The 27,989-nt window shown below is 40.9% G+C and overlaps 1 protein-coding gene across 1 annotated transcript; it reads right to left on the bottom strand.

Annotated features, from left to right (window-relative positions):
* Positions 1 to 418: 418 nt before the first annotated feature.
* vwc2 (von Willebrand factor C domain containing 2) lies at positions 419 to 27,989 on the bottom strand. Its single transcript, XM_030748381.1, has 4 exons — positions 27,744 to 27,989; positions 17,644 to 18,364; positions 16,126 to 16,255; positions 419 to 1,320 (listed from the first exon to the last, which is right to left on the bottom strand). Exons 2-4 carry the CDS (start codon positions 18,283 to 18,285, stop codon positions 1,169 to 1,171), a joined length of 924 nt encoding a protein of 307 aa, XP_030604241.1. The 5' UTR covers positions 18,286 to 18,364; positions 27,744 to 27,989; the 3' UTR covers positions 419 to 1,168.

Raw genomic sequence — 27,989 nt, 5'->3', positions numbered from 1 at the left:
TATATGCAGCAAGTCAGATGACCTTTCAGTTTTAAAATCTTTGAAGCAAATTGGAATCAATGACATCATATTGTCCAGTCTAGACTTTATTAATGGAGTTGGAAATCCAGAGGCAACTTCCAAGCTTGTTTATAATGTGCTGCTTATGCCTACCGGAAATGAAACCGCTGCATTACTAAGAAACTTAATATCCTCTTGACAACTTATTAAATATTTACCTGTAGCTTTCACACAGATATCATCCTAGAACTTCAAAACCCAAAAAAACCCATATATATCTAAAAAGATTGTCACATTCAAAGGCGCCTCTGATACTCGATCATTATTCCAAACAACAAACCAGCGACAATCATTTGATGATTCGGGTGAAACTGTGAGCTTTTGTTTTTTCCTAGTGTAAGTCTGTAAATGCAAATCGCCATCAACATAAACACCCACAGCTAAAAAAAATAAAAGGTACCATCGGAGCATTTACAGAGCACAGAATGGCATTTATTTGAAACATGAACACACTGTACCAAGAGAAATACAAAAAAAAGCACTTTCAAATCAAAGCACATTTGAACATCCAAAAAAGATCAAAGAAATCAGGAAACAGTCAAGTCCTCGTCAATTTCTGCCCGTTTCTTCGTTGTTCTTTCTAACTCTGCACCGGCTCATCCTACACAGCAAATCTGCACCTATTGTGTAAAATGAATCGCGCACAGTCTAGTCTGCACTTTGGTGGTAGAGGAGCGGGTGTCGGGATTTGTCATGATGACACCGCAGGTTCAAGAGACGTTGAGGTTTGCACCTCCAAAGACAGCTGTGTGTGTGTTCTATACATTCTGTTGTTTTATTGACCTCTGGTCCAATACATTGCTTAATAAAATACAGATACTATAAAAAATATTTTTCCACTGTTTCAGCATTAATGACTCCTATATTTTGTGTATATATTCATAAATAATTTAATACATAGATAAATAGATATTCTGTGTGTGGATTATAAACTTTCATAAAAGCATTGTTTCAGTAATACAGGAGTGACTACAGTATTAATGCTGAAATGCTTGAAGGGTGCTGTCCGACCCTGACGCCCGGTAGACTGGGTGAAAGGCTGAGAGTGTGCGTGTGGATTGGCACTGGTGTTGTGTGCCAGTGCCCCCCCCCTTCGCCATGCCAGTCTCTAGCTGCGCTGGCACTCGTTCTTGCTGCAGGTGGCTTGACGCTCAATCTGCCACGTGCCTTCCTCGTATGTGCAGTAGCAGATTGTACACTCATCAATCTTCACCTCTCGGCCAGCCGGTATCACCGCCGTGTCTGCATAGCAGTTCGGCCCTGTGGATGGCACAGACAAAAAAATTAATTAATACATTTTTTTTAAAATTAGGGGAAAATAGTGCACAACAGAAAAGGGGGCTTTTAAATCTTTCACAGCGGAATTTCAAATTTAGCTTATACATTTTTAATATGTTTCTTTTGTGTTGCTGGGCACTATGTCACATTATCGAGGGCAGACTCACAACGAAAGCGGTGAAAATTGCAGATTGCTTTGTTCCTTTGATTCAGAAGGCTGCAGGAGCCGTGCTGTGGTCAAACTAAATGAACGCAAACTTGATGAAAGTCAAGGGAATGAATTATTGTTAAAATTCTACAAATCCTCCTCATGTCAGTGCCTGAGTCATTTTAAAGGTTTTTTTTTTTTTTAAGGCTGCACTTGTCTGTTCTTTTTGCTTTTAGACTGGCCAAGGGCTCCGTTCAATGTGGGGAAAAAAATGCAGCTCAAAGACTGAACACAACTGAAAGTCATGTTCCTTTGTGCTGCTGGATGGATCCCAATCAATTTGAAATTCCTCAAATTCGCAGACACCTCTATCAGCCTGGACGCAGCTGATATACAAACTGGCCTGTAAACTGTGCTATTTTACTAGTTCATTTCAATTTATGAACCTGGTTAGTGACATTAAAATACTTTATTCACATATAGGAGGTTCTGGGAACACTTACTTTACTGTATATACCTAAACTAAAATATATTAAGTCAGCTAGTTAGTTGAGATAAGTTAACGTGTAAAAGATGAATTTACTTCTCTGATAAATGAATTTTGTAAATGATAAAGTGCTCCATACAGCCCATAAACATGAGTTTTTCCCACTACTTGGTCTGCTGTGACCAGGAGCTTATAGTGACTTACACTCACCAGCCACTTCATTAGTGACCCCTTTGCTAAATACCAGGCTGGGCTCCCTTTTTGCCTAAATTCTGAATCGCACAGATTCAACAAGGTGCTGGAAACTTTCCTCAGAGATTTTGGTCCATGTTGACATGACGGCATCACACATGCAGATTACCAGCTGCACGTCCATGATGCAAATTTCCCATTTCACCACATCCCAAAGGTGCTCTACTGGACTGAGATCTGGTGACTGTGGAGGTCATGTGAATACAGTCCACTCATTGTCATGTTCAGCACCCCTCACCACCAGAGGTGGGAAGTAACGAAGTACAATACTTCGTTACTGTACTTAAGTAGATTTTTCAGGTATCTGTACTTTACTTAAGTATTTATTTTTCTGACTACTTTTTACTTTTACTCCCTACATTTTACACAAGTATCGGTACTTTCTACTTCTTACATTTTCACACAGACTCGTTACTTTTTAACACGTCAGAGAGAAGTTTGCATTTCGGTCAGTGCGCCGTCAAACATCAAACGATCTGAGCCTAAACGGAGGAATAATAACACATAAGAGACAATCGTACTGGTGTATCCTTCATCATCGGGGCTTATCTCGTACAAAGGATTAAATACGCAAACCCATATAATTAATGTATCATTTATAGCGCTATAATCGGGCCGGACCGAGTCCGTAAGTTGCGCTGCGGCACATAAACAGCTTAGCTAGCGCTACTGAAGAGGAGCGAGCATGAAGGGAGTAACGTGTGGCAGGTAAATGCAACGTTTCTAAATGCTCAACAAATATCAGCAAACACACAAAGTGTGTGCAGTTTGTCACACAGTGTGTCTGCTAGCTAAAGAAGAGCTGCTGCATTTCAGGGAGAGCAAAGAGAGAGAAGTTCACTCAGAGATGGAGAAAGAGGACAGGAGAGGAAGAAGAGAGGTTAGAATTAAAGGTAAGGACTGGAAATAAACTGAAGTATGCTGACGTTGTGTAATTCAAAGATTCTATGAAATACAGCAGTTTAGTGTGTAATAAATAGGTTAGCTTGTTGTACTGTATTTACAGTAAAGCTCTGTGTTGGACTGGAGCGCAGTGTTTGTGTTCATGGTCAGAGTTACAGGTTACATCAGTGCAGCAGAGATGAGTTGAATCAAAGCTGCTGATGCTGAGATTCATTCACTGAATCCAACATTTCTACAGCCTGTATGCTGTCAGTGTAGGGGATGGAGATCAGCTCAGGTAGCTGTGAAATACTGGGTTACATCTTTGTGAGTTCAGTTCATCCACACAGAGCAGTAAACCTCAGAGCAGCAGCAGCAGCAGGTCAGCTGATCACAGCCTGCACACCAACATCATTTACTGCAGCTACAATAGAAAGTTGTGGTTCTTCTCCCCATGCAGAGCCACTACAGCTGATCTTAGGGTTCCTCCACCTTCTGAATCCCACTGTAACCCCTGAGTATCCTCATGTTGGTGTTTAGGTGGAGGCACAGTCACCCTCTACTATGGAGGACACAGAGAACAGAGCTGTGTTTAAATTCCCTTTCACAGTTTGTGTCCTACATAACAGATTCAAGCTGAGTGGCATTCATTAGGATTAAAATTTAGATTGGAATAATGTTTGCATTCTCATGTAATTTATTTTATATTATTACAATAATATATAATGAGGTTCGGTTAGTTTTACACAAAATAGCAGGTAGAAACATCCTCCAAAGAACTACTTTTACTTTCTTACTTTGAGTACATTTCAGAGCCTGTACTTTTTTACTTTTACTTAAGTAGAGAAGTTGAACCAGTACTTCGACTTTTACTAAAGTATTTTTTAACATAAGTACTTGTACTTCTACTTAAGTACAGAATGTCAGTACTTTTTGCCACCTCTGCTCACCACCACCAGCATTAATTTTCCAATTTTGGTGAATCCCTGTCCACTGTAGCCTCAGTTCCCTGTTCTGAGCCGATAGGAGAGGCACCCAATACGGTGTTCTGCTGCTGTAACCCATCTACTTCAGTTTGATGTATTGTACATTCAGAGATGCTCTTCTGAATACCTTGGTTGTAACAAGTGTTTGTTTGTGTAACTGTTGCCTTCCTTTCAGCTCAAGGCAGTCTGGCCATTCTCCTCTGACCTCTGACATCAACAAGACATTTTTGTTCAAAGAGCTGCCGCTCACTGGACATTTTCTCCTTTTTGGATCATTCTCTACAAAACCTAGACATGGTCGTGTAGGAAAATCCCAGTAGATCAGCAGTTTTTGAAACTCAGACCAGCCGATCTGGCACCAACAACCATTATTTTCCATGTTTAAAGTGACTTAAATTACTTTTTCCCCCCTTCTGATGCTCGTTTTGACCTTCAGCAGGTCATCTTGACCATATACACATACCTAAATGCACTGAGTTGCTGATTGGCTGATTAGATAGTTACATTAACGAGCAGTTGAACAGGTGCAGCTAAAGAACTGGCAGGAGAGTGTATATTAGCTAATGTCAACATTAAGTGTTACTGGTAAGTGAGATTATGAAAACAAGTGTTTAGGGCTAATTAAAGATGCTAATTGAGGAAACAATCTAATGTTAAATGATTGGTGCTCTTATGCAGTCTAGAGTTGCAGTATCACTTAGCTAGTCTGCCTAACAACCAACCAGTTAGCCCATACTCTAGCTGCATCAGCCAGCGAGATTGCCAGAGTTTGTTCTCTGCATTTTGACTCTGCCAAATGTGCACGCTCAACAATTGCACTGATTTAACCCTGGCTATTTCCAGTACGCATGACAGAGTTCCATTCAGGACAGAGCAGCAGCCCTATTTGCACTGCAGCTTCTTTAACTGGTGCTATTCTAAGATAAATTAGATATACTGCCACTCTCGCTAATGCAATCTGAATACTTAATGCATTTTATACATTCCGCATTAATATTTTGTAATTGCTTTTATAATGTTTCTATTGTGGTATACAATTCAAGTTGAAGTAGGTCAGTACTATGTAGGGGTAAAGTTTCATCAGATAATTATTTGGATGGGAGTAAATATAAATTAGATATAAGGAATACTGGCAGAGTCTCCTAGCCATATATTTCAGCTCTTTACAAAAGCTGGTGACTGAAAACGTTCTGTGCAAAAGTACATTGTGGAACGAAGGCCAACGGGACACATGCCAGTTTGAAAGTGGGACAGGACTTCAGTTATTGTTTAACAGCTAATTTTAGATGCCATATGTGTTGCATTGACCAAAGAGAGTTCAGTGCAGCTAGCTGTCTTACGGTTTTGCTTTTAAGATAGTTTCATGACATCCAAGTGAAGCTGAACGCAGTCATTCAAAGCGGAGAATGAGCTGAATGTGCTGCTCGTCAGTTCATTTCTCTCAGTGGAAAATGGGCTCTCACATCTGGGCTTTCATTGACTGCTTCCCAAAATAGTGTTCTGTTATGGGAATATAAGAGGCCCAGAAAAAAACATAATGGATACACAAGCATCAAGATTTGCTGACACCCCTTCTAGAGTCATTTCTGACGGGAATGAAATGAATGCTTTTCACATTTACCTTTATGATTTTAGGCTTCCACTTCTCTTAAAGGAGTAATTTATGCAGTTTCCACTCTGCCGTCTATCATCAATGGGCTTGTAATCTGCTTAAAATACATATTCCTGGGAAGTCATCACAATGCTCTTCAGACTACTGATTGACCACTTACAGTTTAAGCATGGGAGCCGTTTGATTCAGTCCCAGCTCCCATCAGGATAAAGATTACACCGAATTTTTAAGGAGCTGAATCAAACGATTATCTCATCCACTGTCATATTCTGGGATTCAGGCATTGAACTCGAGCTTTTTTTTTTTTTTCTTTTTAAATTCACACTCAGTATTTGCTTCATTTTTTTGATTTGCACATGAGAGGTATTCAATTATATTTTGTTCCACGCTCCTTAGATTGGCTACACCACAAGTAAAGCATATGTCTCGCTGAAGGCAGCTTCTCTCCTCGTGTAACTTCAAGGCTGGAGTGTGAATTGTGCATAAAAACAAATTAAGCACTGTGTAACAGTGCTTAATATGGTTTTGAAGTGCACCCCAAGGGACTGCTTTTTTACTATTTTGCAGGAAATTGGCTTTTTGCTAATGGAATTTTTGATGTTAGGTAGTGGTTACTAGGACTTAACAACTGGCCGAGAGATGTGCAAAAAATAATAAAATAAAATAACTACCACCGCAGCCCAGCTTATTTGTTGCTTCTTCATGTGCCATCATCGAGTGTACAAAAAAATCTACTTGCCATGCTTACAATACAAAAACATAAGCGTCCTCCTTGTATCATCGACAGAATTACCTTCTTTGGTCCTAAGTGTAATGGGAATGTTTTTCTCTAGTGAATGTGCCTGTGTCCTCGACCAGTGGCTGGAAAAAAAGTGCTCATAAATCATCCATTATCTCTCCAGCCGCACAGCAAAATATAAACACTGCGGGAATTGCTTCCACAACAACAGGTATAGCATAACAATGGCTATTTCCCTTACACTAACAAGGTCTTGAGCCACTCTGTTGTATAATTAAGATGCTGATAAATGGGAGTCTTTCCACTGCAGCCACCGCATTTGATTGGGACGCAGAACCCAGAAGGAGCGAGCCTGCACATCAATCAATGTGAACAGTTTGCTGAGACCTGTCAAAATGTCAACCCTAACACGTTTATAAGTCTTCAGATGAACACGCGCGCACACGCTATCTGAATAACAACTCATCCCGTGGCCCGGGCTCCTGTCGCTACTGATTCATCATCATTAGTAGCATTTAAAACACAGAGTCTCCAATAAAAGATGCATATGTCAAGGATATGCTGGGAGAGAAAAATGCAAGAAAAATAATCCACTTCGCGACATAAATCGAAAGCACTTCCTCGTGGAGCCGGGATTAAAGCCTGTCATCCAGTCATTGACAGTTGCATGACACTCATTTGTGTTAATTAATGCATGGATTTGGCCCTGCTGTGCTTACTCATTCCTGTCACCCTATTATTCTGCCATTCACATCACACCCACCTTTTTGTCATTGCTTCATTAATATAATATATCCCCATTGCTCCACCACTCTCTGTGGCAAAAAAAAAAAAAGGGTTTTATGGGCACATCAGGCTTCACAAGAGCTTTTCAAAAACACCCGAAGAGGCAGAGACAAATGGACTGTGCATGTGCATGAACAGTTGGACCCAAACTGTCAGTAACAGTGTGTTAGAAGTTGGCATGGGAAACATGTGAAAGAGATAGCCATTAGCACCTGTGGCTTTTGGCTCTGTAGCAGCGCCAGATAATGGACGGAGAAACGAGGACGCATCCTGATCATCGCAGCCCTTAATTCTGACATGTTAAAAACCTGCAGAGCCACATTATAAGGTAATGGAAGGAGAAGAATAGCAAAAAATCACTCATCTTAATGCATTTCTTGAGTAAGTTTGCATTATAAATGCAGAATAAAAATGACCCTGCTTTGTAAAAACAGAAAAAGGGGGAACTTTGCAGGGATTTAACAACAGTATGAATAATTTCTTTCAGAGATGCTCCATGAGACTGGTTTTAAGTATGAACTGCCTCGCCTGAGAGCTGCAGACACTTTGGCTTTGTGGAAGTGCCACCTTGTGTGAATGTTGGTTTGCATGTGTTGTCTCTAGGTACTGCGCCCACTGATAATCTTTGTGGCTGAGCTACGCAGCTGCACACGAGCGGCTCGACTGTCATAACCAATGTCCTTAACAGGAAGGGGCCCTCGCCGGCCATCACAGCAGTGTCCAGGTGACGGTCTTTGCTGCAACACCTTCATTTACATAATCCTCAAAAAACAGTATATTTAAAGGCCTGGCAACAAGCCTAGAAGATGTTTTGTTCCTCTGGGTTTTTTTTTTTTTTTTTTAACAGTATTGAGAAAAATGTATTTTCAAGTCACATTAAAATTGACTTTTATTCAGGAGAAAATGTAGAAAATAACACTTAACAAGCAGACCAAAGCCGAAAAGCATTCAGTGACCCAGCAGCAGTATAATGCGGCTAACTATTATCGTCATTATTGCAACCTTTCGCTATTGTAATCATAACTCCAAGTCCAGTGATGGGAAAGAAAATGGCCTTTGGAATAATAAAATGTTGTGGTATAAAGAATTAAACAAAAAGGTGAAAAATGAAAAAAAAAATATAACCTTCTATTAGATTAGATGCAAAATGTTCTTAATTTGATTTTGAGTTTACCTAAAAAAATTAATCCAGGGCATGCATTATTCCTGATTTCCTCATGACATTATTTATAACAACAAATATCACACAGAAAAGCTATTACTAGATGTCATTAAGCTTGTTGTGTAATAAACCTTTATACTTAAGCAGTGTGCATATAAGGCATACTCTGTATAGTAAAAACTTAGTGACTTTCCAAGACTAAAAGCAAAGAAGCAAAGGCTAAAGCCTGAGTTAACAATGGATTTCATTGTTAGTATGTTAAACAACCTTCAGTGGCACTCTGTGTTATTTCCAGACGTGAGGAGTACGCTGTTAGCTTTATTATCATGTGAGGTTACAGGTTACATTAGAAAATTATCTGGAACAGCCACAGCGTGGGAGCCAATGTGTGAAATTAGAAAATGTTCTTCTCAGCTCGTCGTTTGGTTTGGGGAAGATTCACACTCCAGCAATTGCGGCTAGATTGGCGTCAGATGCTGCAGACTCATCAGGTATTCCCCATTTTCAAATTCATTCCTCAGGTAACCAGCAAAGAAACAAGAAAGATACGTTTTTCATTACAGTTCAATTTACTTTTCCTTTCTTTAAAAAAAACCAAACATTTGGAATGAGCAGCTTCATCCTCACTTTCACAAACACTTACAGTAGCTCGCCCCAAGAGCCGGCTTTTACCTACTCCTGTCAGAAATCCACTGCTGTGTGTGCTGAAATGCTACTGGAATTTGGATAAATTTGCCATAGTTATTATTGTACTATATTATGGTGTTTGATAAGTGTACCAACATTAGCCTAAGGGGCTTAGCAAACAGTCAGTAATGAAGGAGCATTATTTTTTGCATTCATTGACTGATACTAGTTCTGTTAGCTGCACCGGTCCTTATCTGTGCCGTCAGAACGGAGCAGGGGATGCTTTAAATGAACAAGCCACATCATTTTGCATCCATATAAACAATTCCGCTTTTGACTCATGTGTTGGTTTTTTGGTTTTTTTTTTTTTTTTTTTTTTTTTGCCACATCTTAAAAGGCCCTCTATGAATCATGCCTTTCTTAATTTAAATGAGCCCGTATCCCTCTTGGCAACCAGGCTATCGTGTCTCGTGCTGCTCTATTTGAAGTGATTTTGGCTCCAGGTCATACTGTTTATCACACATCCCCCCCCAGATTAGTGTTGACCCTAATGTCTGAGTCTTGAAAAGCACCACTTGTTTCCTCGTCGTTGCCAAGCAATACCCTGCAAGAGCAAAGGACAAAGAGGGAGGGGAGCCCGGCGGAGGTGCAGACGAGGAAGACTTCTCCTGCATTGATTTTTTTTTTTTTTCCTAAGCATTCTTCAAAGCAGATGCAGTCAGAAAAAACTTGGCTCAGAATTTTGCAATAACAGAAAGCACCACCATCTTTACTGATATGTCCAAGAAAAGAAAAACAACATGTCAAAACATATTGGCAGCAGGAGGAGAAAAAAAACCCCTCCAGTATAGAGAATATGTTTTCCTTCTTTGACTTGTATTGACTAGATGTTCTTTGCATGAATCGATATTGTTTAATTAAACTTTATGGCATCGAGCGAATGATAGTCACAACTTTAGAGGCTATGAACCATTTAATTGCAATGTGTTCCACTGCTTTAAGATAATGAGTGAAAAATGATGAGAACCTGCCCCCATTCACAGCTGTTCTTTGATATTCATGAACAAATGTCTGGGGTGGATGTTAGTGATACCTCTTACTTTCATCTTCCTCCCCTGGCTCTTCCCAGAGTGTCTCCTTGCATGCAGGCTGAATAACACATCTGAGGCAGGGTGCTCTGCCACAAGCATTGATTTTGCATGCCTGAAAAGGCCAAGATAATGCCCGTGCATAATTGATGAACTTATCAAACATTGAAATACCTCGTATTTTTTATCAATAGTGGGGAAAGTGGTAAAGAGGAGAAGTGCTGTTTGCCGGGGAATGAGGGTAAAAGACAGAAGGGATTACTTGTTGAATGAAAAAGTACATCTGAGGGTTTTTTTTATCTTTACAGATTTTAATCTTGACTTCATTCTCGCTCCTCTTTGGTGCTTTTTTTAAAAAAAATACTTTACTATGTAGACTATCAAACTCCTGCCCCGTTTGGTGGCATCTGGATGAGTGCTTAATTCTCTCTCATTAATGATCCCGAGCTTTGATGTGACACTTCGGATGCACTGCAGAACCTGGGAGGTCTTAACATCTGCCTACACCTCAAACAACATCTGCAGACAAGACAAACAACAGAACCAGAGGAGGAGCTCTCCGACGACCTCTGATAAACTTTTTTTTTTTTTCCCTTTTACATCATCAGTATTTTATCACGGAGCCACCTCCTCGGCGCTGTCTCATATTGAGCGCCGCATGATCAACAGCGGCAAGATGGGAGCCGACAATCGATGATCCTCGTCATTGAATCACGGTGTCTGCAATACCTGGCTAAGAAGCATCATGAATAAAAGACAAAGTGAAATCCGATGTATAATCGTTTTGATATTGATAGGAGCTGAAGGGAAGATCAGTGCTGTCATTTGGAGTGATGTCTCATTTACTTCTGTTTCCATCATCTTAATATAACCTCCAATTACTTAATAAGGTGCTCCCAGTTAATTTTTCACGTGATGTTTATTGTGCTTACTTTATGGTGTCAAGTCTAGTGTGAAATGAACTGCAAATGCAAATGCAATCATGTGGCAATTAGGTCTACAAAGAGACAGAGATCTCTGTTTTCTCCAGCGGGAGGAGCAGGGAAGCGCAGCATGCAGAGTCAGGCTTTCACAAAAATATCTGGTGATTGTTTGTCGAGTATTTACACCTCCTGTTTGCACAGCCAAAACCCTGTCGGCCGCGGTCACAAAATCACAGCCAAATAAATATTCCCCGTTCAATAAGAAGTTGTTAAACACGCGCTGATACGAGGCTCTCGATTCTGCTTAATTAACACTTTGGGCTCTAATGTTCACAGCTATCATCAACATGTGAAAACATCAGCAGGAGGCAGAGAAAAAGTGAGAAAGAAGTGTAAATTATTGGAGCAATCTTAAAAATACATAAAAAGTGTACCTGCTGAAGTTAAAAAAAAAAAAAAGAAAACACTGTAGCCCGACTGCTGCACAAATGAGGTGCAAATGTTGCCAAAGCCTATTTCTGTACTCTCATAAATACCACAGTGCGCCTGTAGATTATGCTCTCTAAAAGAGTTTGAGAACAGGCTGACAGAAGCTACGTGACGATATAGGAACAGGCTTCTACTTTTAGCTAAATGTCATATAAGTGTATGTGTGAAAAGGAATATTTCAGCCAAGTTAAAAGAGCACTCTAGCCATTTAGTCCTTCACTTAACTACATTTAGGGGACCCAGACTGGACGAATTACACAGAATAGCATCAAAAAAGTCCCAATTCCCATAATGGAAGTGGGTAGAGTCTCACTGAGTCCAAAAGTGGAAGAAGCTATTTTGGGTCCTCATGTTTCTTCAAAGAGTCATTCATTTTTGGACAAACTATATAAGAAGTGACTTTAAGCTGACAGTTGGTTTGGACAGTTATGATTAAACACTGAATCACTGGTATGAATACGTCACTGAATCAGAAAATCTCCAGTTCTCTGATATAAAATCAAAAGCACAAAACTTTGTACATAAAAAAGATTGATGGGAAAAGTTAACAACAAATCACTGGTTGCATTTCAGGATGAAACATCCAGTCACTAAGCTGAAAACTGAGCAACATCAGTAGCCGATTTCACATCAGAGTTAAACATGATGCTGTTCAGTAAAACAGTTAACTTCGAACTTTTGGCTAATTTTGGTGTAATTCGGAATATATGGTGCACAACTGCAATGAGATTTCCAGCTATGCTCACAAATAATTGTAATGTTAAATCAACCAGCAGGCTCCAGTATTTCTCGGTGGAAAAACACTGAGGGCTTAATTAACATTTTTAACAGTGCAGAAATAATACTTCCAGAACCAGCAGGTACTCTCCCACTGGAAAACTGTTAAACATGGGAAACAATTTCAAATTTCCACCAAGTTAAAGGGCAACAGACTGCATATAAAAGATGGATTTAGCTGCCAATCATTTACTGTTTGTGGACTGTGCTAGTGTTTCAAAAACATCACCATTTTTTGAGTGAAAAAGTTTTTAGTTGACACCATTTAGCTTGGTCTGCAAGTGGCATGCATAATTTGTATAAGTGAACCCCATCAATACAGATAGCCTACCTGCTAATTAACACATAAGCAAAATAACACTAGAATTGCAGTCATCAAAAAAAAAAAAAAAAAAATCTGGAGCACAGACTTCTTGCATGGTCTGATGGTACCATTAACCACACAGCACGCTGTATTATTTGTCAGATAATTACAGATCAAGAGGTCCAGTAAAGTGACTCCAATTAGCAGAGGTGATGTCTAGTAGCAAGTGGCTGCAAATGCATGTGTCACCACACACATCACTCAGAGCATGCACACCCTGAAACGGTCTTAAAGTTATCTTAAAGTTAATGTAAAATATCACAGATGTCAGCAGGTTACAGTCAACTGAGTTCTTTTTTTAACCTTCCCAATTCATGCGCTTAATCCTTTCTACGGTGGCTGCTGTAAGACAAACAGCTCTGGCCATCTGTAGTGAGTGTAGGCTGTCAGCCCACTGTGTGCACATCTATTTACTCTGGAAGAGGTTGTAAAACTTTGTGAAAGGAGTCTGATACGAGTAAATGAGTCAGTGAAGTTCACTTCTGTGCAATGACAATGATCCTGAGGTGAGTTGTTGAGGATATGCTGTTTTTGCCGCTGTTAGCTTCCAGCGTTAGTGAAACTTTCTTTGAACTGGATCTAACTTTGTTGGACTCGGGACACTCATACGATTTGAGAATGAAATCAAACTGTTTATCAGAGGGAAAGTGTCATTTTTAGGACACTTGAGCCTAACATTAGCTGGCATAATGTTAGCTTACAGCCAGCTGTTGTTGTTTAGCTGGCTCTTTGTCAGCTGTCTGGAGACGGGAGGGTTGCATGTCTAATCTGCTGACAAAAAGTTATTGCGACAGTATCAGAAATAAATAAACATGTTCAGTTCAGGAAATGAGGCTTGAGGTGAGGAAGAAGAGGATGGCATTTTATCCAGATGCTGGTCATGTTGTCTCTTTCCTGTGTTTTCGCTTCTTTGGTGAAAGGGACCACTTCTCAGATGATAAAACAGGTATGATCCTTCATATCTTGATACACTACATATGTGGCCGGTATCTAGTTATATACTCTAAACACAATCAGGCAAAACAGTCTACCTCGGCCATTCAAACCAGCGGGAAAACACGGTGACTTCCACAAACTGGTGCCTGCTCCTATGTATTTTTAATGGATTAAGTTTATGAGAATGCATCACTTTGTTGGAAGATGTAATGGGGTGACACAGAACAAAGAACAAGTCATAAATCAGAATATGCAAACAAATGTGGACAGACCTCCTGCCTCCATAAATATGGAGAGGTGCAGGAGACGTCCATAACAATATGGCGGCTGCAAAACAGCACAAGAGCTAACAAAAGGCAGTCTGGTTACAACCATAAATATGTTTTATTTATTGATGGGCAGGCGAAAAGAATGTCCGACATCAGGGAACTGCAGGGAGTCTTTTTTTTTAAACTTAATAATGTATTGTTCTGCATCTATTATTCACACAAGTGCTTTTGTTATATATTGTTAAACTAACAATGATGTATTGAGGAGAACACCATTGTTTTGCCCATAAAAAAAGAAGGTCCAGTCCTTCTTGCTCCCTCTGTAATTTCCAGCAATTGCTGCATTGATAAAGCAACGTCAGCCCTGCCCCTGACGAAGAGCAAAACTTCCACCCTGGTTTTCATTTTTCAGCTCTGGAGGTTGTCACTTGGTTGGAATATAAAATCTCCCAGCTCAAGCTGAGATTAACTTGATGATGTTATTAGGATCATCAATTTAGGAGGCTCTTACAACGCCACAGAAGTCGTGCTCTGCTGTTTTTACAGGCTGAGTAGTGCTCCGTGTTTACGTGTAGTTGCACCTTTAACCACACAATCCCCACAGCAACATTAATCCAAGTGTGATTAGCTGTGGTCAGATAATGTGTCATCCCTCGCATAGTGAGCTGTGTTTATTGAATGGTAATGTGTGGTAATCTTATGGTAATAGGGACTGACGTCAGACTAAAACTGAAAATCCTCATCGGGCGAATGAGCCCGTGGATTTGGTGGGACTTGAGAATATAAATGCATGCGCTCCACAATCTGCCACATCTCCGCTCATACTGTACGGGATCTACATTTGCCTTTTAGACTGACGTGCCTACAAATATGACCGAGCAAATCCACTGGGCATTTCACAGGGGAAAATATGGAGCACTGCCCAAACTCTGTACAAAGCACTCTCAGCATGATCAATATGTGCATATATAAAAAGTGGGAGTGCAGCAAAAAAAAAAAGAGAGAGAGAGAACAAAGGACCAACATGTATTCCCCAAGATTACAGCAGGCAAATATTAATAAAGCTAGTGACGCTCCATGACTACCAATTTTTTTTTTCAACTTGTCATCACTGGAGGTTGTGAGAGAGGCTTCTCATTTGAGCAGGACGATCTCTGATTGATAACTAGTCATGAACATTCATTACATGCAAATTCTAATGTCTATAATGCCTTTAGAGTTTAAAATGATACATGACTAATGCTAATGCGATATTCTGGGTGTAATGATAATGAACTGATGGTAGACATATGCTGAAGAAGAGGTGTTTTTTGTGCTCTGTTCATTTAAGCCAGACACATCCATCACCTCATCGTCAGCAGTTCCACGTCTAATTTTCCTGTTTGGCATTTAATGTGTAAAAAGTTTCCACAAACGCCTTGAAAATCCAAATATCTCGCTTGCGGTTTTTCCTGAAAAACACTATTAGCAGTACTGTCACTTTGTAAGTGGTTCATACAGACAAAGCACTTTTACACACAGCAGGTTCTATTTTCTTCATGCAGATTGTTTGCTCTTGTTTATAGCAGACAGCCTGCGCCACTTTAAGATTCCAAGTCAGAGATACATATCGCAAGTCATCATTCTTTTTGCTGAAGGAAGCAATGTTGCTGACATTGCCATGTTGCATTAGAGTCACGCCAAGAAAACAAGGGGACATAATCTAGGACATGCTGTCTGGAATCATCGGGAACAACTTCATATAATCGACTCTGAGCTGCAGAATTCCTTCTTCTCAGACAGGCCGAAGCTCTCAAACCAACGGGATTGTAAACTCAACCCCCCCACACCAAGCAGCACAAAAACATATCTCAAATCTCTGTACCAGGCAGTAGCGACGGATTTGGAACATACGCTGCAGAATCTATCAAATGAGTCACTAAATGACATTAAGAGTGAAATGGCACATGACAAAAAAAAAAAAAAATTACACAAAAACAGGTCATGGCTCAAAACCCATTAGCCATATTTTTGCCGTGTCTTCATTTAAACAGATTTGATCTGATGTGGCAAGATACTGCACACACTGCAGTGCAGCATGCTGCGTGCTTTGCGTCAGCGAAATGAATGCCGTGCTACCTTGCTCTCATAACTCCTGCTGTGGTGCCCTTGAGCAAAAACTGGCACTAGTGGGGCTTTCAAGCAGACGCCACTTGGACACCGGTTGTGCTGGAATGAAGTGTTCACCAAAGCCGCGTTGAAAGAAATTGTCTTCACTCACCGCCCTTGCAGATGGGACAGCATTGATCTGGCTCGTACTCGGGGTCCACACACTCTGTCTGGGGGCAGGCTGCCACAGAGCACAACACCTCTCCGCTTGGCTCACATCTGCACTTCTCACATGGAGACACCTGATAGCGGGGAATAAAAAAAAAGCAATTAACGCTCTTACAAACAGTTCATCACACAAACAAGTAAACACAGACAACATAAAGTCCTCTTATCTTAATTAATTTCTTGCTATCTTTGTCTCAGACTCTTTTATTTCATGTCTGTTTTAGCAATTTTCTGCCTTTCTGCAGCAATCTCTGTCTCTCAAACGCACAACAACAACCCACACACAAAGCACTCCTGCCTGTCTGGCTCCTCTAAAGAGTGTGTGCATTCAGTGTCACAGAGCCACATCTATAAGGAAGTCCCATCTTTCTCAACTTCACTGCCAATGAATGCCTCATTTTAGAAAGGGCTGAGTCGAGAAGTGAAGTTCACAATCGAATCAGGGGATATGGAGAAATCGATAGGAATGGGAAACAAGAAAGAAGATGCTTCCAATTTTCTCACTGCGTGATCAGAGTCAGAAATTACAGAGTTATCCAAGCGTTCCTGTATATCTCAAAGTGTGACACATGTAGGACAAAGGCAGAGCGAAGCTTGAATTACGTATAGCCTGCAGCCTGCAATGCCCATGCAAAGTTCAGTTTAGCAGCAGCATGTATAAAGTTATATGCATGTAGTCTTAACAAGAGAGCAAAGGTTAATTCCAGCATTGCTGTAGATTGCAGAGGCTTGTGCCTCCGCATGGCACTCCACTGTGAAAATGGAATGAGGTAGCACTTAGCACAATGCCCCAGAATGCAGCAATCAAGCATTAAAACCTGCCTGTTGCTTAGTTTCAAAGCACCCCCTCTTCACACTGCACAAAGGCTGATGTATGCGGCTAGTGGAAGCAGAGGCTTCTGTAGATTTTGCTCAGCAGAGAGCTGTCGGCAACAATGCGAGTTAGAGGAAGACATCCCATATTAGCCCTAACCACCTGGTGAGACACTCTCCATTATAGATAGGAGCATTAGGCGCTGATAAATGAGACCCAACGCTGAGACTGTGCTGCAATCCTGAGTCGAACCTTTCAAAGAAATGTCAGAAGATAAAACAACAATCTCACTAGTGTATTTCTTCTTCCTCAAACACCCACATGCAAGCGGTGTGCTGTGCTGTTGCAGCGGTACTATAACTGTAACTCTTATCATGTGTATCAACAAACTGAATATGGAAACACTCTGCTGAAGCTGCATTGCTAAATTCAGCCTCCGGTAATATTGTGTGGGGAAAAAAAAAAAAAAAGACAAGTGCTGACCTTTGCCATTATAAATTTGCCTGCTTGCTTGCATGCTGCAAGGCGAGGTAACTAGTTTCTGTGTAGTGCATGTGATAAACTCTACTCGTGGCGAGGAGTGTTCTGTCAGCACTTCTTTCAAGTTGGAGCATGTCAAAAATGAGTGAATGCAGTTAATGGGCTCACCTTAAACTCTTCTAGCGAGGCATAGATTTTGCCCCGAAACTCACAGTAGTTCTTTTTCTCCTTACACTGCGGGCAGCATTGGCTAGTGTCCACTTTGATGCAGCGAGGGTGGACCTTAGGACATTCTGGCTTGGAGCACAGAGGGCCTTCATCTGTGCAGAGGCAAGGGCACGTTGAAGGGCCCGGGGTAAACTGCTCGCCGATGGCAAAAACAAAGCCACTCTCATCCATGCAGCCTTTCCCTCTGTAGTCTGGGTATGCGTACTCGTCGATGGCGTCCAGGGAGAGGGTGACGTCACTGGTCGGGGCTTCGTCTATTTGGTTCAGCCTGTCCTGTTCGCTCCACAGCTCCTGGGACTTCTCGCCTTTGGAGCCACGTGCCTGAGAGCTGAGGTTTGGCCTGACAGTCCTGTTGGGCCCTAAAGCATTGATTTCCTGCGGCTGCTGCTGAGCTGCATATCCCAGCGGCTCCTCTGCAATCTGCTTGTCCTGATGTTTGTCCTCCCTAGCTTGGGTCAACACCCTTTCCAGACGCTCTTGGCTCACTGGTAAGGTCGCGATAGGATTACACAGAACGCCGCTCATCATCAGGAACCCAAGAACAAAGAGAACTTCTGCTGTCATGGCAACGGAGTGCAGCATCTCTCCCCACCACCAGCGAGGTGGGAAAACACCTTGGCTCACATAACACACTTCACATCTCAGGTGTAAGCCAGTCCATCTGGAAAGAGAAAATTAAACTGGGGTTATGCGCTCAGCATTTTGTCACTTTTTATCCAAGGTGTGGCTTTTGTCTCATTTAGCCTCTAGAACAGGACAAGAAATTCACTTCAGAGCACTGCTGCATCATGTCTGTCGAACACCCCGCTGAGTGTGATGCAAGCCTGTAGGATCAGTGAATTGGATCATCGGGACAGGGAGCATTCATGGGGCCGTTTTAGGAAATCGATACTGCTTCATACTGTAACACTTCCCTGCATCAATCGGGCTCAGCAGTGATAAAGACCAACTTGAATCTGGCACTCCTAAGCTCTTGTTCCTCTTACGGAGAATCAGGATCAATGTCTAGATCTTTTTTTTTTTTTTTAAATGAATCACAGCCAGCTGCACAAAAGGAAAAATTGATTTGAAAATAGAACATAATATCAGTCTGGAAGGATGAATTTCTTTGGCTATAGCTGACAGAAGTGACCGATTCAATTTCAAAATAAAGCCAGCTTTTGCAAAGAGGAATATTAAAAGTTGTGTTAAAAGAAACCCTTCAAAGATTTGTCTCTCTGTACTTTTTTTTTTTTTTTTTTTTTAATATCAGAAGTAGAAGCACATCACTTTCCTTACACTTTTCAGCACTGCGAGGAGTCAAACTGCAATAGCTGAAGTCAAGGAAAATCCCAGGATCAACTGCAGACGCTGCAAACACTGCAAATTTCTGAAAAGCTGTAGTCAATGTTTTTGTTTTTGTCTCCAGCTTAACTTGATTTACTGCGGTGTCTCGAAATTGAAATGCCCGCTATGATGCTCTGCTGCATTCAGTGGCCTACTTCCATTCATTTCCTCTCGCACCAAATGCTCGGTGTCATCGCTGAGCTCCGTTTAACGGGCTGCAGTAGTGTTAAATTTCACGGCCTGTTTCATAAAAAAAGGTGAGATTACCCCTTATCGATTGGCTCGACAATTAACTTAAGACCTGCCTGCATTCGTCCAAGAAATAGTTCACCATATTGATTGCTTTGTCAGCGTCAATGAACACAACTAATTTCCAACAGAGTGTTTAGGAGCTCTAAACGGCAGGTGAAGAGCAACTGAAATGGCAATGTATACAAGAGGAGATAACAGCCGGATTAATCCTGCTGCCAGGAAAACAAAGTCCCTCCACATGTTTTAAGCCACGTATTCTGATATGAATTAATTCTGTTCCATTCTGAAGGAAAAACTGACTGCTGATACACCAGTGGTATTTGAGTAGTGTTTTAGCTGAATTGCTATGTTTGAGGCAGAATCCTTGGAGCTACCGTGCAACTGAGAGGAAGCAGAACGAGGTGCATACCGATAACACTGTTGCAGCTGAAAAAGAGATAGAGACACAGAGAGAGAGAGAGAGAAATGCCTTTACCTCATTAGTAAAAAGGACCTCATTTGGCTTTTCTACCTCTCACCTCGCCACCTTAACAGCTGCTACTACCTGTCACATTAATACTGCTGCTGGTTTTTGCTGTTGTGCTCTCTGTCCAGACTGAGCTGGGTGGCCCTCAGGCCGGTTGGCAACTGGGAGCAAAACTATCCATAACATCATGTTAAAGGACAAGGCTGCCAATAGATCTATATTTCCCCTTCACTGTCAACAGCTCCCACGGATAAAAAGCAACAAGTTAATTCCAAAGGTAACGGGGTCGGTACAGTGTGTGAACAGCCTGATAATGAGTCATGTGGGTGTCATGTCTCACGGGCACTCTCTCTCTCTGTTTTATTACATAAAAGTTGCTGGAGTTTGTATAACTCTGTCACTTTGCACAAGTGTAGCAAATTCATAATAAAAACGTCCCTCACGAACAAGTCAGCACTGTGACTTACTGAACTCCTTCTGCATAGTGTAAAAAGATGTAATGCATTTCATAACCTTAAATTGGACTTACACCATGAAAAGGTGCACTTGGTTAAGAAGCTAGCTATCCATTGTGCGAACTGAAATAACAGTTTTTCTTGCGTCCTGTGAATGAGGCTGTATATGTAAGATGGACATAACCACTGTGACATGACTCACTAGTCAGTGGACTTCTCCCATGAAGCCTCAAACTGAGCATTTTTTTGGTGTTTTGACCATCCATCCGTTTTCTTCCACTCATCCAATACAGGATCAAAGTGGGGCTTCGGCCTGTCCCAGCTGTCATAGGGTGAGAGGGAGGGTACACTCTGGGCAGGTCGCCACTCTGGCACAGGACTACCACAGAGTGAGAGGCAACCACTACACCCATGACCAATTTCAAATCAGCAATTAACCTAACATGCAGATCTTTGGACTGTGGGAGGAAGTACCTGAAGAGAAACCACACAGGCACAGGGAGAGCCTACAAATCCCCCCCCCCCCCCCCCCCAAACACGCTAACCACCACCACATCACATCTGGACCGTAAACACTTGAGAAATGCTACTGAGATCATACAAAAGTCCAAAAACATGTATACAACCAGACTTCTTTATGCAATCACAGGAGTCGCCCTCTGCTGGCCATTATAAAAAATGATGGTTTATCCTCCTGAGACCCTGCGTCCACATATGGTGACATTACATTTTGGCTTTGCTGCATCTTATACTTCATTGTGCTCAATAGTATTTTATACTTTGTTAAGTCATGTTGTTTTTGTTGTGTTACGCTATAAAATAATCCCAGTGTCCACATCTGAGGACATCTTTTTTTTTCTCACAAAAGTATGTAACAACCATGTAACAAAATACAACTTCTTGTTCAAAGAGGAAGCTTAGCATATATACATTTCAGGTCCATCTAATCACAAATATCTAGGAGAAAGGAGCAGGAGCTCGGGTCTCAGGAGGTTAAGACACTTCCTGGTTTTAGAGGTGAAACATCTTCACAGACTAAAAAGAAGTCCAGTTGTCTTCATTTCAAGCTCTTTGTACCAGCTTTAAGGTCCGTCACCACTGGCTTGACTTTTCAGATGTGGAAGCTGCGCCCTTCTTATGACGCTGTATTTTAAAGCACAGTCTGGCATCAAGCAGCGCATCTACTCTCTTTCTATTCAGACAATAATAAGCACTGAATACACTCAAGTCTCTTTTCCATTATTCCTCGAACTCACGCAACACAGTTACGGGGTTGCTAACTACCCACTTACAGAGGTGTTATACACTGGCGATGTGAGTACTCACTACAGCACTAAATGTGTATCCATGGCTGAAAATAGCCCTAAACAAATGTAACATTTACTTGCTTTTGTATAACTTCTACTTGAAACCACTGTTTCTATTTTTTTGATTTGTTAAAAGGTAAGAAAGTGATAAAGATGACAACAAACTCTTTAGAGTTTTATGCGGATTCTCAGCATTGGGAAATCACATTGTTGCCTACATCCATTAGCCTTATCCTTATGCCATCTTGCCATTTTCACACAGATCACATCTCTTCTAAATGTCTATCTAATTAATTCTCCAGCACACAGCATAATGTGTGCCAAATGTCAGGAAGATTTACAGACGGGATTGAAACACTGAAAACCTTTTCACTGTAGGGCTTTAGTGTGAAATGTTTTCATGATGCTTTTGTGGATATTTCCTACCACTTCTCAGGTTCAAGTGATGGCAAACTTTTTTTCTATTTATAATGTTGCATATAAGCCATTTGCTAAAAGGTCATGGATTTATCTCTGCCCTACAGCTCTGCAAAAAACTCACTTTTTTTTTTTTGCTTCACTGCTCACAAAGACATCACGGCAGGAAGGAAATAACACAACGAAGAAGTGACGTGAGGATACACTATAGTGTCAGTCTACATGTCACTGCAGGATAGTGCAGCTTGTGTTATTAAATATTACATAAATTATAAGCGTGTGTTATACACTGCAGCTATGGTTTCTTTAAGGATCTCAACCTGATGTTGGGACTCTCTGTTTTTACCTGCACAGTTGCCTGCATAAACCCTGCACAGGTGTGACCTCAAAGCACATTCGAGCTTTATGCTAACTACCGGCTGCAGCCATCAATCAGAAGCATACTAGAGTTTATATAAGCCAGCATCACTGAGTTCATTCACATGTGTGACACTTCAGAACACCCACTTCTGAGCGAAATAAATAAATAAAACAAATCAGCTCTGTAAGTGGAAAAGCAACTCTCTAATTAACACTTGTCAGCAAACAGTTATCTATGAAAAACAAACACTTAATGAAAAAATTAGGTGTGCGTATATATCCATATATTTTTATTTTCCTGGAAGAACAGTCACTTTTTAAACCACACAGAGCCCCGTGGATGCGCGATTTCCCCATTTTTAAATCGCTTTGGCAAGTGGCAGGATTCGGCATTGTGCCAACTGAAGTGGTGCAAGCAATTATCAAGTGACATAAGGTGCTAAAATGAGATTAAGTCTAGGCAAAGGGGGTGGAAAAAAGTTAGTCAGTTAAACAAGAAATATGTAAAGGAAAAATTCAAATTCCCAGTCAACTTCTAGCAAAGTTTTAAAACATAGTACAACACATACACAGTTTGTGTTGGACTGCAGTGTGCTGAACCAAAACAATTATGCTTAAACATGCATCACAATAACGCCAATAAAACCAAAAAGCTTATTTTTACTGTTGTGCTGAGACTTGATCTAATGGTAATTCAGTGTTTGATTAATAAATAATGACATAAACAGACTCCAAGAGAACAAACAGCACACCCCTGGAGTACAATATATATCTCAAATGTATGACTAAAGCATCTCTGGAGTGGCCATATTATATTAAAGTTTAATGACTGAGACTTGAAAGCAGATTATGGTTGGCCAGCTTTCAGACAGTGATGTGAAAGTTGTCGGTTCAAACCTCAGGCCTGACAGGCTGAACAGCAGGAAGACCTCTGCTGGAAACTGACAGCAAAGGAAGCAGCTTTCCATGAAATACAACATTACATTCATTAGTTTAAAAAGCAGATTCGGGTCTCTAAATTCCCACAAAACATACACTATAAAACTGTCTGTCTTGGCAATGCATTTCATATTGCACCACACCACCCAAAGCCCAAATAAATGTCTTCAAATTTGTTTTACTAGATAATATAAGTTTGTGCATGAAAGGTCTAAAAGGGAGCTGGATGTCTCGTGTGTTTAACCAACCCCAAACATTATTAATGTCACTTTGTAGGTTAATGTACTGTCTGCAAATGACTTCGCAGCACATAAAATGTAATTATGACTGTTTGGATGGCTGATGTAACTTATTAAATATTCATATCTTATTTAACATTTCCTTGCTTGCTATATCAACAGTGTTTTATGGACATTTCTGTATTTTGTCACTTTCATTATACCCAGTTTATAGCAGAGGACAGGGCTCTGCCTTAATACTTTTCTACAAATTGGTTTTTAATATGGTCAAAGAACATATTTAAGGGAGAACATATGCAATTATTAATCTACAGCCAAGCAATGCAGAGGTCAAGAGGAAACAACCCTGACAGAGTTCTCCTGCTGTAATGCGTTTTCACTGACCATAGCTGTAAAAGCGGCCATCAAATATTAGGTTTTCTTCCACCTGTTTTTTTCCGCTCTGCCTTCAAAAGCAGCCTGTTTTTGTTTCTGTTTCTTTTTTTCATTAATTTCTGGGACAAATACTAAATAATTCGATTTTCCATGGATAAATTAGGTCACATTTATAGATACTAAGTGCTGGCCCAAAATCCACTTCCAGGGTATTAAGAAGATAGAAGAGATGGAAGCATATCAATCTATCCATTTTATAAGAATGGGAGCTGCTTTGCTGTACATTAAAAATGTGTTTCCCTCCTCCACCTCAAAATTCACCTGCTCTGCCTTAATATAGCTCCATCCTTCAATCCTCTGCACACAGTTAGCATCAATTGTTGTAAATTTTACAGGGACATGCAAAAGCTTGGCCTGTTGAGAATTTATGTTTGTATAGTTAAATGAATAAAAGATTTTTGCACTAGAAATGAATTTGTGGTGAGAAAATAAAGAAGAAGGGGAAACAGCTGGGCACCCTGCTGGGCGCCTGGCATGGTCAGTGCTTAGTAACTAATCTTTTGACAAGTAACACCACTCGCTGTAGCAGTCACGAGTCATTTTTTAAAATTTATTTGTGGGGGTTTTTTTTTTGTTAAATATTCTTGTAAGAGGTCTGTCCACTGACTTTTAATTACATTTAAGCTGAAAAAAACAGCCCATTAGTTTCTTCTGGCAGTTGAATCTGAATTTGAAGGTGTGTTTAAGATTATTGCCAGTTTTACAAACTCAAACTGCGATGCTTGTAGAGTTTGCTGGTGTTTAATTGAATCCATTCTTCTCTCTTGCTGGTGAAATGCTTCCTATTCCACTGGCTGCAACAAAAAAAGCATGACCTAACCACCCTGTGAATCTGAAGAAGTCTCCTTTTCATGATTTTTTTTTTTTTTCTGTGAAATCTTCCTGAAACACATCTGCGGTCCAAACATTTTATTTACCTTTCTAGCGATCCAGGAGGCAGCTCTCTCTGAACATTGTCTTGGTCTTCCAGACCTCAACTTGATCTCCACCATTCCTGTTAGTTTTCATTTCCTAATGAACTGAGCAAACAGCTACCTGAATGCCTTCCTATCTTATAGCATTCTCTTGCTCTGTAGGTAGAGTGCTGCTCGAAGGAGCCCCCACAGATTTTTGAGACACGCTTTGAGGAGCTTTGGAATTGCTATCAATCGGTCTTTCATTATGACGATTGTGAACAAGCCTCACAAAAGTCTGAAACCTTGGAAAAGAGATCAGGGAGCTTAAATCTCAAGCACCACGCTCCATTCCTGTTTCCACACTCTGAAATTGCACGCAATAGCAATAACACACAAATCTCACTTCAAATGTCAAATAGAGCAGTTTTCCCCTTTTGGAGTTCACTTCATTTTCTACTCACTTAACTATTCACTGTTGCAGAGATGTGGACCAACCTTTTGCATGCCACTATAATTATCCCTTGATAATACAATTGCATTTTGTTATTCTGCTCCACCATTAAAATTGCAAATCTAAATTCTGCCGGTCCCTGTGCTATTACTTTTGAGGACTGAGAATGCTTCCACTTCTATCTGACATTTAAATATTTCGGTGGCTCCCTGCACCGGAGTGAGCGAACTCAAGGCGAGCATCAGCGTTTGGCACAGGAGCAGTTCAGTCATTATCGTCACCGAAGTCATAAGCCCCTCTGTCAGAGGCCAGAGTTTTGTTTACATCTCGGGCAACTGAACACAGCAGGTTTGACCAGTGAGGTGCAGCAACAATGATTAATCAAGAAGGGGTTCAGCCTAGCTGCTGGTTCACGCTTCACTGAAGCTCACCATCGCATTGATTTATGACTCATAAATTATTGTCGTTTTCATTACACAGCAGAGTGAATATGGACGATATGTCCTGCCACAACAACCTGAGATCTGAGGGCAATTTTAGCTCCACCTTGACGAATACGATACTATTATTCATATGAATTGAATTGGCAAGGTTTCAGTAACACAAACCGTGGCAGTTGAGTTGTGTAAAGGCTGACCTCCCTATTACTTTCTTCTTAGATGTCACTCAGAGAGAGAGCTTGATAGCTGTTCACTATCACAATAATGCTATAAATAGGGCCAAATGTACTGAGGCAGCTCGCTCATCTCCAGGAATTTTCCACACCCGGGCTAAGATGTTTCATTTCTAATTACCATTTAATCTTAATTAATAGGAGTGATATTTAAAAGAATAAATAGGACAATTTGCAAATTTGAACCCACTCAAACACTTCATGGTGGCAGAAAATGATAGAAAGTGATGTAGCAGTGGCGAGGCTACAGTATCAGCACCCTTTTTGTTTTCCTGTCTGTGTGAGCCTGGTGTAGTACACACCATATGTCTGACAAGCGGCCCTGCCAAACAAGCAAACATCATATTCAAATCGTCTTGGAGAATGCAGCTCCTGCGAATGTCCCTATGCAAAATCAAAGTGGATGTCATTGAGAGGAAAACCATCTCCTCGGGGCTGGAATAAACTCAGACAGACAAATATGCCCTCGCCACCGCGTGCACTTCATTTATTGCGCACACATTACAGATTCTCCTACTTAGACTTCTCCAACAACTCTACATGCCATCAACACAACAATTTACTCTGAGGTCTACTTCAATTTATGACAAAGCTGATCACAGGGGGTAAGATGTGAAATGTTTAGACAGCGGTGACTTGTGGGCTTGAATCTGACAGGGCTGAGAGAGTATTGAATTAATGATGCTGCGTTTTAAAATTCATTTTCATACAGATAAACAGTGTGAAATGACGAAATCCAATTAGAGCAATAAGGGACACTAAGGCAGGATCCAAGAGTATAAAGCCATCTGCCAGTGAATAAAGATTGCTGCAGGGCTGTCTAATTGAATTTTATCCTCTGACTGTAAATCTTACTAGTGACCCAGATCATACAAAAGTTTGCCTAAACATGCAAACCAACAGCCCCTGCAGAAACTGTCTATAAGTGTAAGACAGTGGAAGAAGGTGAGCATTTGCTCTAGCAACAAAGCCAAGTAGGAAGAGTCTGAGACAGGAAATATATTCGGGGGAAGAAAGTAAAAAGCATAATTTTTTTTTTTTTTTTTGCATTACTCAGTAAGAACAAAGAGAGATGATGATGGCGATGAAGATGATGATGATGATGATGATGACAGTGATGGCCATGCAGCCTTACTCCTGGAACACACCCAGAATTGAAGCGACATTTCAATAAAAATCTGAATAAATCTCCCTTCAGTGATAAATTTACTGAAAAACAGATGTAATAGGCAGTTTGCCTACAGTATTACAAAAAATATATACATTCCTGACCCCCTACCATTATTCACCCCCTACTTTTCTGGATACTATGAATATATTAAATAATGAATACATTGTATTGTGGGTTTCAGCTCCCTGCTCTGCTCTGCTCTGCTCTGCTCTGCTGGTAAAGGCTGTGCTGACTGGATGTTGCACCCTGAAGTGTGTGAGCAGGCAGAGTGTTTGTGAAATCTCTCTTAGAAAATCCTCAGCGCTGTTTACATCAAAACACCCACGCAATTAACTTACAGTAATAACCGCAGGTGCAACAGTAGGTCGCAACAATCTGCGTTAGTTTTCTTCATCAAGCTCATTTACATGAGATTAGGTGACAGATGCAATTTAATGTACGTGCACGCACGGGTGGCTTCACTGTAACACTCTGAGTCAAGAAAATGCAAAACAAAATTAGAGCAGAAAACACAGGACAGCCTATTTCCAGTGAACTAAGTTGATGCGAAGCCTGATCATTCAAGCAAATTTAAGACAAGCACACACACACACACAAAAAAAAAGCTGCATAAAAAGCTCCACACAGGATGCACTGATGTAGCCTCTATTCACCTGTGATCCTCGGTGTGTGTCCGTATCCGTCAGTGCGCTGGGTTCAAACACAGCCTTCAGACTGCTGGACAGCGGAGCTAAGACAGCAACAAATGATCTGTAGTGTAGAGATGGGAACTGGCGCTCGTTAAGCCAGTCAAATGCACAGTTTCCCCGGAGGATGCTCGCAGGTCATCAGCGTGCTGCGCTCAACTTTAATCGGCACAGTGAGTGAGAGCGCTCCGTCTGCGGCGAGCAGCCGCTGTT

This window comes from Archocentrus centrarchus, chromosome 15 (genome assembly GCF_007364275.1).
Source record: "Archocentrus centrarchus isolate MPI-CPG fArcCen1 chromosome 15, fArcCen1, whole genome shotgun sequence".
NCBI lineage: Eukaryota > Metazoa > Chordata > Actinopteri > Cichliformes > Cichlidae > Archocentrus > Archocentrus centrarchus.
The sequence above is the reverse complement of the archived record's forward strand: the minus strand, read 5'-3'. Positions and strand labels throughout refer to the sequence as shown.

Coding starts and splice junctions, on each gene's coding strand:
- vwc2 (XM_030748381.1), bottom strand. CDS start 18,285: ATGCTGCACTCCGTTGCCATGACAGCAGAAGTTCTCTTTGTTCTTGGG. Junction 16,256..17,643: donor CCTCGCTAGAAGAGTTTAAG/GTGAGCCCATTA, acceptor CCCCGCTATCAG/GTGTCTCCATGTGAGAAGTG. Junction 1,321..16,125: donor CTGTCCCATCTGCAAGGGCG/GTGAGTGAAGAC, acceptor TGCCATCCACAG/GGCCGAACTGCTATGCAGAC.